At 45.4% G+C, this 11,352-nt stretch overlaps 1 protein-coding gene across 1 annotated transcript in view; it reads left to right on the forward strand.

Moving 5' to 3' along the window:
• The window catches only part of dchs1b (dachsous cadherin-related 1b), an 85,387-nt gene extending 74,670 nt beyond the window's left edge, over positions 1-10,717 (forward strand). The window contains exons 15-29 of the mRNA XM_083987203.1: positions 1,432-1,671; positions 2,339-2,464; positions 2,620-2,829; positions 3,308-3,564; positions 3,709-3,915; positions 4,054-4,450; positions 4,552-4,665; positions 4,757-4,968; positions 5,095-5,246; positions 5,749-5,879; positions 6,053-6,339; positions 6,969-7,110; positions 7,260-7,431; positions 7,518-7,927; positions 8,044-10,717. Coding sequence (XP_083843329.1) covers positions 1,432-1,671; positions 2,339-2,464; positions 2,620-2,829; positions 3,308-3,564; positions 3,709-3,915; positions 4,054-4,450; positions 4,552-4,665; positions 4,757-4,968; positions 5,095-5,246; positions 5,749-5,879; positions 6,053-6,339; positions 6,969-7,110; positions 7,260-7,431; positions 7,518-7,927; positions 8,044-10,097 — 5,111 coding nt within the window. The 3' untranslated portion in view covers positions 10,098-10,717. The remainder of the gene's footprint in view (positions 1-1,431; positions 1,672-2,338; positions 2,465-2,619; positions 2,830-3,307; positions 3,565-3,708; positions 3,916-4,053; positions 4,451-4,551; positions 4,666-4,756; positions 4,969-5,094; positions 5,247-5,748; positions 5,880-6,052; positions 6,340-6,968; positions 7,111-7,259; positions 7,432-7,517; positions 7,928-8,043) is intronic.
• The last annotated feature ends 635 nt before the right edge of the window (positions 10,718-11,352 follow it).

Consider the following 11,352-nt stretch of genomic DNA (forward strand, 5'->3'; position numbering starts at 1 on the left):
TGGCTTAAGCTTATGGTTAATATTAGCTGTAGCAACAGATTAGCATTGGAACGTGGGGACATTTACCAAACTGCCAGGCTAATATGGGGGGTATCATTAGCCTGATTACTGCCTATAAATTATACGTCTAGTCTGCCAATAATAGATTTCTGTTATTTCATATTACAGCTGCTTCCTATACAGTATGTCTCGGTATGTTCAAAAGTAGATAAAACATTTTGTTCATGTTGTTTGAGAACATTACATATACTTTTATGGATGTGGCACTGCATTAAATGGGAACATGATAATATGCACATTTACCTGACATCCAGTATGTAGTATTAGCAGTGTTCCCTTTTATTATTTATGGTCGTACTTCCTGAGATATTTTGTATTTTTGCAGACCCTTTGATCACAGATACAATTTACATAAACTTTAATGCAAATTTGAAGTCTCTCCCACAGAGAGCACCTTTATCATGTGATTGATACTACATCGGTGACACTAAATTGGCTGCAGTGGGGGATGATATAGTGCAGCCAGTGTTCTGCATCTGTCTGTGTTTTTGGCCAAGGCGTGGGAGCAGAACTTCACAGAGAGACATCAGAGCCACAGCCTCACGGAGCAGTGAGCGCATGGTGTATGTGTTTGGCAGTTTGCTGTGGCATTAATGCGCTACACACACACACACACATCTCCCCGGCGCAGCATGCCAGCTAAACTTGTACACTTGCAAACTAGTACACACACACTCATTTCATATTTCCTCTCACGTTGGCCGACCCTCCTCGTAGTCAGGGTGATGACAGAGGGTGTGGGATATAGACATAAAAGGTAGGAGAGCAACTGGAGCCAGGATCAGTGGAAGTCTGAATCACAGACTACAGTATCTGAACCAACTCCATTTACATAAAATACACACACCGGCTAATGCTGAACAGATTTAAAGGCGAACAGATACTGTAATGTTGCAGAGGGAAATGGAAAAAAGCAAAAGTTAATTGTAGGGGAGGTCATAGGTTGATTTTCGCTGGCAACCATGCAGTTCCAGGTTGTCTGGATACTGCATGTGTTTACTTACATTCCTGCACTTGTGCATTGCAGTAATAATATATTTGAACTGATATAGCTCTGCAGCACACTCTGATTTAATCCAAGGTTTAAGTGCCAGAGGTGAAGAGCTGGCATGAACTAAGTGTTGTATCTTGCTTACTGTGGAAACTCTCATTAAGCAAAGCTGTAAAGGTTTTTGTTTTTACTGGTCCCCGAGGGCTGCAAATACTGCCTCCTCAGGTACTCCAAATTACATGTTCACAAAAACTATCTGAACGCATTAGGACACAAACTTGCGCACACGCGCTAGGAGACCAAAATAATTCAAACAGGCATAAATTTCGAGTTAAGTACTCAAGGAAAGTTCTTATTCTCTGTATTTTCCTCTTTCCTAGGTTCTCTCTCCATTCTTAAAGCTTTGGACCGTGAAGAGCAGGAAGTCTTCAATCTGACTATAGTAGCAGAGGATCATGGGATACCTCAGCTATCCACCTCTCAGGTCCTGTGTGTTCAGGTGATTGACGTCAACGACGAAGCGCCGGTGTTCCAGCGAGCTGAGTTTGAGACCCAGGTGTTAGAAAACCGAGGACCCGGGACAACAGTGTTGACAGTGACTGCCACTGACAGGGATCAAGGTTGGTTTAAATGCGTTATTACAACATATGGGATACATACAGTCAATAATGAGGAAATATGGGCATACTGGAGGCACCACAAGACCGTATGGGGATGCCTACAGTAACAGAGGACTTTTATCACAGAAAAATCAAACTGTACTCGCACTGTATTTTACCCAGATTTCCTGCTTCATAATGCCATAATATATTAAAGTCTGCAGATTCAAATAACACATTTTTTCCTCTTAAGAGAATTGTAGATCATTTCAAGAAGAAAGGCTGTAGAACAAAGTCAAGATATGAAAGTGTTAGAGGAAGAAAGGTTTCAAAGTGCAGTGGAGGAGGAATAACTTAAAAGGTCTAGCTAATACACAGCACTTACGCCTCCGGTAGGAAGGCCAGGGAACTAAACGAGAGACATAAATGTGTTTGAGAAACCACATGACTTTAAAACAAACCACAAGCCCATATTAATGAAAATGTGTGGCTACAGTCATTGTCCAGAGCCTTATGTTTCTGGAGCTTTTATTAGGGTTTGCTAACGGCTCCATGCAACATGCAGCTGTGGATTCATCATATCATTTCCTTATTACATTTAATGTAGCTCTTTTTTTGCTTTATTGCTTGTTTTGTAGTGTGCCCAGCCTCTTACTTGGTTTTATGTCTGCCTTGTGTTTTCATGTAGGCTCTAATGGCCAAGTGACATATGGCGGTGTGACCGAGGAAGGCTTCATCATCAACCCTGTGACAGGGGTCATCACCACCACCAAGGAGCTGGACGCAGAGCTGCAAGTTCACTACACTCTCACTGGTACGAAAATATCCGTTGTTTCACACAACTTTATTTGACCTCTTCTATACGGATGGAGCTTCGGGCCCATTTATTCCCATGGAGCATCTCCAGTGCACCAGTTAAAACGTTTGTATGGGATCCAGCATCTAATCATCTTAACTATCTCTTATCAGTGTATGCCAGAGACGGAGGGCTGCCTCCTAACTTTGCCAAGGCCGTGGTCCGCGTGGAGGTTCAGGATGTGAACGACAACGCTCCGGTCTTTGCGAAGCCGTGGTACGGACTGGATGTGCCGGAGAACCAGGCCCCTGTTGAGCTTTGTTTTCTCAAGGCTACAGACCCTGACTCAGGTCCTGGTGGAGAGCTGGAATACAGGATTACTGGTGAGAAACAGTGTTGTGTGTCTATCCCAAGAACTTTATTAGAATGGATTTAATGAGTGATTTAGTTTACCGCAATTACTGCAATTGCTGTTGTGCGGTCTGACTGCTGTGTGAAATAACAATGTCTCGTGAAAAACAGTGAATTTTTTCCATTTTTGGTGTTTTTCAGGATGAACATGGTCACATTTATATTTATAGATTGTTGACAGATTATTGCAGTTGACACTTTGACATAGTGATATTTGACACTGCACATACAGTGTGCAGAGATGGGATATATTCAGCATTTGGAGTAATGCATTGCTTTTAAAATGGCTCTGTTTCTTATGAGAGATCAGAGCTGCATATGGTAAATACTACAGCTTCAGTTATAGTGCAGTCTGGAGAACATTCAAACTTACATAATACAGAGTTGGCACAGACGTTCTTGTCTTAACAATTTTTTCTCTCCTCTGCCACGTGAACTCTTTCCATTCAGCGGGAGACCCTCATGGAGATTTCCAGCTGCATGCCAGCACAGGAGCCCTGTCTACCTCGCGCGGCCTAGACAGGGAAACCAGGGCAGAATACACTCTGGAGGTGGTGGCCACGGACCGAGGCAGCCCTGCTCTCAGCACCACTGTCACAGTGGAAGTCAAAGTGTTGGATGTCAATGACAACAGCCCTGTCTTTGGCAAAAGCAGCTACTCTGTGGAAGTATCAGAGGATGCTGCAGAGGGCACACAAGTGTTGGAGGTGAGCAGACACTGGGATGAAGAGTATCAGAGGTCTCACTGTCATATACTAGATTTTTCTAGTATAGAAAATGTGTTGCTATGTGAGTGGTATTAATTTAATCATATGGCTTAATTTGCTGTATGATTTGTCATCTGTTCCCAGGTGTCAGCCACAGATGCTGATGATGACCTGAATGGGAAAGTTCTGTACTTCCTTAGCCGAGAGACACATGGAGCGTTTTCTGTGGATGAGAACACTGGTCGTATCACCACAGCAGCACCTCTGGACCGGGAAAAATTTGCGTCATACAACTTCCAGGTGTTTGCTGTTGACCTTTCACCTGCTGCACCCAGGAACAGCTCTGCTCAGGTACATAAGGTTCTTGAAAAATGCTCAGATTTTATGATTCTCATGCTGGATTTAAGAGTATTTTATGTGTATTTTTATGCTCATTACATTATCAGTAACATTCCCACTTCACTCACATGTGATTTTTTTCCCTCCTAGGTGACAGTGACCATCCTGGATGTCAACGACAACACTCCTTTCTTCATCCAGGATCCACTGATCATTGAGGTGTCCAGCAGGCGATCTCAGCGGGTTCTAGCCACCATGAAGGCAGAGGACAAGGATTTCGGAGCCAACGGCTCTGTGTTTTACCGCTTCGCTATGCCAGTGAAGGGTTTCAGCATCAACTCCCTGACCGGGGAGATCCAGGCCACCGAGCCGCTGGGAGAACTCACCCAGGCTCAGAGGACGTTAATCGTGGAGGCCATGGACCAGGGGAGCCCAGCTCAGTCTGCGCAGGGTGTGGTGGTGATTTACGTGAAGGAGGTGGAGTACAATGGCATCCGCTTCTCCAGGAACGCCAGAGATGTCAGCTTACAGGAGAACGCTGTTAAAGGTCTGACATGAATAGATTGTTATTAGGGATCAATTTGAGATTTCTCTGCTGTCAGAATTAAAGATATTTTATTTTTTTGTTGTTGTTCTTCCAACATTCAGGCACAGCCGTGGCTCAGGCTCAGGCTCAACACCCTGATGGCACACGCAGAGGAATCAGCTACAGCCTCTTCAGCGGGAACAAAAGGCAGGCCTTCACCATCAGCTCCTCATCAGGTAAAACTCACAGTAAAAGTTATATAGACTGCGAATTGTCAATAAGTTTGATTGGATTTGATCACCTCCCAATCCCATTTTTTTCCTGCAGGTGAAATCTGGGTGCACAGCTCCAAGGGTCTGGACTTTGAAGACACCCCCAGACTCCGTCTAGTCGTGAAGGCTGAAACTATGTCTTCCACATCTTTCATGGCTTTTAACTTGATCCTGCAGGATGTCAATGACAACCTTCCTCGCTTTCAACTGCAGAATTATGTTGCCTACATGAGGGAAGCACAAGGATATGAAATGCCAATCATACAGGTATGAATACATGTAAAAACTACACAAGAAAAACACACTGTTTCTTGGTCCATTGGTGATGCACCGAGGGTAGAAGTTAATTCTCACTCTTCCTTTTTTCATCCCTCCCCTACATCTTTGTCCCAGGTGGTTGCTGAGGATGTTGATCAGGGCCAAAATGGTCAGGTGACCTACTCCCTCCAGTCATCAGGCATGAGCGGCCTGTTCAAGATCGACCCGATGACAGGAAGCATCACCACGGCGGCCATCATGGACCGGGAGATATTTACCCAGACCAAGTGAGAACAGACCTGTGGCTCAATAAACCGTTCTATGTGCACACTTCGAGGATAGATATATATTCTACCTGCAATAACTGTTACTGCATGGTGAAGTATAGAAAAAAGTCCATTGCGTTTAGACACACAGGAAACATACTGTCTATAGGAGGAAAAAATTAGACCTAGCACATTGTGAATCATATTCACTCAGCTAGGATGTGTTTAGATAGCTGGTGTGGAGGCTGACATAGTCTGCTGAAGATATAAGCACCATTACAAACCAAGATCTGCATGCCAGATGTATCAAAGCTGCAATTTCCAACTCTTGGTGGCTGTTACTCATAACATTTTGTATGTTTCATAACAACATGTTGATATGCAACTGAAGGTAATACTGTAAAATCAAGACATACTGTATGCATATGTTGATATTCCTTTTACACTTTCCCATCACCAGTACTAATAAATTCTGAAAATATGACATGTAATGAATGAAATACTTTATTTTGTCCTTCAACAGGTTGGTAGTTACAGCAACTGATAGAGGAAGTCCAAGACTGGCTGGTTCAGCCACATTGACAGTGATTATAATTGACCAGAATGACAACAGTCCCACTATTCCTTTGCCCAAGGAAGTCCGCATTCCAGAAAGTAAGTATTTTATTTGCCGGAAATTTGCAGGAGATTTGTGCTTTCTAGTTATGTATCTAAAATAGGTTTCTTTAAGGAGGTAGATTCAATTTACAGAAGGAATTCTGTCACTGTGCACATCGAAGGATGTAAAGCTAACATGTTTTTGTTAAATGTCTCTCTCCATCTCTCAGACACATTGATTGGCACAGAGATCACCCTTGTGACGGGTAATGATGTGGACTCCAGCCCCGCCCTCTCCTACACCCTACAGCTGGACCCCACAGCCATGGGAAAGTTTGGGATCCACCGCTACAGTGGAGGCGTGTCACTCACTGCCCCTCTGGACTTTGAGGAGAAGACGTGGTACACCGTTACTGTCAGAGCCACAGACAGCCAGCACCAAACCGAAGCTAACATTACAATACTGGTGGAGGATATTAATGACAATGCCCCTGCATTCACCCATGATCTTTACCAGGTAGGATTTTTTTGTACAAACACAATTTAGACTTTCTGTCATGCAAATCTTGCTAAATCCTACAAACACTTTTTAAAACAGCCACTTGACATTCATTTGTATCACAAGTAATCGTTTTGACTTTTTTTTCTCTTTAATGTACATTATGGGAATTCCTATGTGAGGAAATATACGTTTGCCTTCAAAGTTTAGGTCTTCAAGTTTCATGGGGAATTATATTCACTTCATAAACTGTTTCTGTCCAGTAGACTACCTCGTAGAGAAGTGTAAAATTGCATTCGTATATATGTACACATTGTAAAAAAAACAACAACGCACAAGTACTGTACATTTTCAGTATGTGAGCAGTGGGAGTGATAGAAGTTAACTACCTAATATTGACTGGGGAAAAGTTTTAGAGATGAGCGTGTATAATATTTACTACTCTGTCCGAGGAAATGACCTCAATATGAGCATTAGTTCAGGAAAAACAGGAACTACAATATAAAATGTAATGTTTAGTGCGTGTTGACCTTCTCACCGTGATGATTTTATTACAGTATTTACAGTATGAGAGCTGCTGTCTTGTTTTTTTGTGGTTTTTTTGTACAGATCGCTCAAGTGTTGTTTTTAATGTCATTGCACCACAGGTATCTCTGGCAGAGCACACCCCCCCAGGAAGTGCAGTTGTCACAGTAACAGCAACTGACAGGGACTCTGGAGACAATGGAAAGATCACCTATAGAGTGATGTCATCAACACAGGATGGTTTCTACATTGACCCCAACAATGGTAAAGCAACCGTTTAACTTCCCTCCACATATTTTCTGGCTCACTAAACAGGTTTCCACTGTTAATTGAAAGCAATGTGTTGTATATTACATTTTTGACCTGGAGTAAAAGCAGCATGTCTGACTTCCTTTCATTGCATTCATATCCAGGAACCGTGTTCATCAGTCACAGAGCTGAGTTCGACCCTGAACGTCCGTCAGTCAGTATTGTCATTGAAGCCCGTGATGGAGGTTCGCCTTCACTGTCGTCCCTGACGACGGTCCAGGTTCAAATCTCTGACGTCAATGACAACGCTCCTGTCTTCCATCAATCTGATTACAGGTCAGTCTACACTCATTAAATACTAGGTGTTTTGTGGTGTGACTACATCAGCTGCTTTTACATATGTAATATCCTTCGATCTGCAGGGCCACAGTCGCTGAGGACACCATTCCAGGGTCAACGGTATTGACGTTCGAGGCCTTTGACAGCGACCTCTCTCGAGAAAATTGCGGCTTTGACTTTGCTATCGCCAATGGAAATGAAGGAAATGTGTTCCAGATTGAGAGCAGTGTGCGCTTTCTGGAGGGCCGGGGCTTTCAAACCGTCGGGACTCTGCTGTTGGCTGAGGGGCTCGACTTTGAAACTAAGCCGCTTTACAACCTCACTGTGGTAGTTTCAGACCGGGGCGTTCCCCAGAGGAGCTCTAGTGTTGCTGCGGTGATATCCATTGGTGATGTCAATGATAACCCTCCAGTGTTCAGCAGAGCAGAGTACACCGTATCGCTGAGCGAGGGAGCTGCTGCTGGGACCGAGATCATACGACTGACTGCTACAGGTGGGCTAAATTATTTTCGTCTTCTTCTGCCTAGGTATCTGATTTCCTCCCCTTCTCACTTGTTTGCCTTTTCTCTCTGCTAATTGATTGTCCTCTTGTTGTTGTCTTGCTCTCAGACCCAGACTCAACCCCCAATGCTGAGGTCCAATACACTATTAGCTCTGGTAATGAGGTCAACTTATTTACCATGGACCAGTGGACTGGAGCCTTGCGCCTTCAGCGAGCACTCGATCGTGAGCACCAGCCCACACACATCGTCATCATTCAGGCCACAGACGGACAGGGACACTTCGCGCTCGCTCCAGTCGTCGTTGAGGTCAAAGACATCAATGACAATGTTCCGTTCTTCCCAGTGGAAGTCCTTACAGCAAGTATCAGAGAAAACCAACCAGCGAACTCAGCTGTGACCGTTCTCCACGCCATAGACCACGACACAGGGGTTTATGGCCAGTTGAAGTACTACATGGTGGAGCGGTCCAGGGTGGGAAAAGACAGCTTCATCGTGGACCAGAACTCAGGAGAAATCAGAAGCAAAATTGCCTTTGACTTTGAGAAGGTCAACTCCTTTAATTTCGTAGCAATCGCTGTAGATTCAGGCAACCACTCCGCCACTGTGACGGTGCAAGTGTTTGTCACAGGTGAGGATGAGTACGACCCAGTCTTTGCATCCCCTGATTTCAACTTTGAAGTCCCAGAGGGGGCCAAGAAAGGCCAGAGCATTGGCCAGGTCCAAGCAAATGATGAGGATGGAGGGGTGGACGGTATTGTCCTGTACTCTCTTCCCACCAGCTCTCCATTCTTTGATGTAAACAAAACCACTGGGGCGATTTTTCTCAAGCTGGACAGCTCAGGCAGCAGCAGCAGCAGCGGCAGTGGGTCGGGCCGGTCTAAAAGGGAAACCAGACTGATGACTCTTGACGTGAAAGCTCACAGTCCTCTGGATTCATCTCGCACTTCTACGGCCCAGGTCTCCATCGACGTCACAAACACCAACTTTGGTCTGGCTACTGATGTCAACATCCTGCTCATTAGCATCATCGCCGTGTCCCTCGGCTTCATTGTGTTGCTGGTGGTCATGGCCGTGGTGGTGTTCCTGGTCAAGTCACGCAGGAGAAAGAAAGGGCAGGAGGCAGGAAACAGAAATGCTGCGTCAGGAACCGCTCTGCAGAAACTGGATGATTGCAGCTCGGGACCTGGAGGGGACAGGATCTACCATCAAGCCCTGCCTGGCTACGCTGGAGATCAGGGGACAGCCGGTGGTGGCCCATACACTCGAGGAGGCTCTTTGGATCCATCTCACTCCAGTGGAAGAGGATCAGCTGAGGCAGCAGAGGACGATGAGATCAGGATGATAAACGAGTACCCCCGCGTCGCCTCCATCACCTCGTCCATGCAGGAGCACATCTCGGCCAGGGGACCAGACTCTGGAATCCAGCAGGATGCTGACCAGCTCTCAGATATTTCCTGTGAGCCTGCAGCTTTGGAGGGCAGCACCTGGTTCAAAGGAAAGAAACTGGGAGGCAGTCTCAGTGGGACCCTGCTCTCCGGCCAGCTCCCGGTCTATAGAGATGAGGGAAGTGGGTACCTGGGAGTGGGCCGGGGCCTCAACATCTCCCTACCCAAGGATTATGCCTTCCCTGAGGACGGTAAACCTGCGGTGGACGGTTCCCTCACAGCTATTGTTGCCAGCGATGAGGAGCTCCGTGGAAGTTATAACTGGGATTACCTGCTCAACTGGTGCCCACAGTTCCAGCCTCTGGCGAATGTCTTCACGGAGATCGCCAGGCTGAAAGACGAAACCGCCCAGCAGAGTCAGAACCCTCGCCAACCATTCCAGCCGAAGCCCAAAATGGATCCCAAACCTAGAATCGATCCCCCGCCACTTATCACATCTGTGGCTCACCCGGGGGCCATGTCAGTTCCACCCAAGGTCCCTGTGATTGGACGGACATTCCCCCACTTGGCCTCACTCCGCAGGTCCCCGATCAGTCACGAGGGATCTATTTCATCAGCAGCGATGTCCCCCAGCTTCTCCCCTTCTCTGTCCCCGCTAGCGGCTCGATCTCCAGCTGTCTCTCCCTTTGGAGTCAACCAAGGGCCCTCGGCATCCATGATCAGCACCAGGGAGCCCTCGCTGGACCACAGTCCTGATCATGAGATGAGAATATGATGGAAAACTTAGGAAACTATTTAAGGAAGAACTTTAGGACAAACAACCTAAACAAAGCATGGCAGAGCACCGCTCTGGCTTTTTTCATGGAACTTAAAAAGGCAAAAGGAGTCGTGAGTTGTACTGTTCTTCTCAAACATCATAGTTTTGATCGTAGAAACAAGGTTTCACAAATGTTCAGTGTTCAAGTGTCCGACCCAAGGATTTCTGGACAGTGGACACAAAGAAAAAAAAAAACCTTAACCTTCTTGTGCTAGAACATTTGCGTTCTCTGAAGTACTTCTGTTGGTCGGCAGTGTTAGAGGAACACACAAAAGTGGAAGGAACATGTGCCTGGGTTGACAGGACCAGCCCACTCTTCTACAGTGACGCAGGTCTCCACGAACTGATCGGGGTGAAGGGGTTCACGGACCTCTTCATGTGAACGTGCATTCACCATGCCCTGCAGTCAGAGATCCCTTAGTGTATAGATAGATTAATGTGTAGTTTTCATGTTACCTCGCTGGCTGGCCAGAGAGTTAAGGATCTCATTCCTCTCTTTGTGTCTGTGGACATTTTTACACTCCAGTATTAAACTCATCCAGCGGCTGCTTTTGAAAAAAGACCGCTGGACATGTATGTGAAGCCCATGGACAGACGGTGTGTGTGTGTGTGTGTGTTCACAAAGACACTGATCCATTGAGTTGCCAATGCATCACACAGTGGAAGAGCAATGGAGATTGTTGTTTTTTCTCACCACTTAAGGTGACACGTCTTTTGATTTTACTTTTATTTTTATATATTTTTATATGAAATTATGATTTCAGATTTTTCAGAAATGCCATTATTCCACATGGAGAGGTTATTGTTTTTGTGTATTTGCATATATGTATATTTGTATGTATGCAGACAACATTATGTACTGTATGTGTCTCCTAGGTTTTTAGAAACTCGTGTGACATTTCTGTTGTGTGCGCGCGTGTGTGTGTGTGTGTGTGTGTGTGCGTGCGTGTCTGTGTGAGAGGGAGACTTTTGTGTTTTTATCATTATTTATATGAGAAGAAGACTTGCTGCCCCATGTCAACAGTAGAAAACCAAGCACAGCTCACACTAAGCTGCATTGTTACCTTTTCTTTTTTTTGTCAAATTGTAGATCGATCCAAATCTAAAACAGCAACTGGATGAAAACCTGTGAAGCAATCGATATGTCTGCCTCTCCAGCAGCTCAGCACTCTGTTGTTATGTGCGGTTATGCACGATAGCACATCCCCTTTGT

Source organism: Trachurus trachurus, assembly GCF_905171665.1.
Source record: "Trachurus trachurus genome assembly, chromosome: 14".
In the NCBI taxonomy this organism is placed as follows: Eukaryota; Metazoa; Chordata; class Actinopteri; order Carangiformes; family Carangidae; genus Trachurus; species Trachurus trachurus.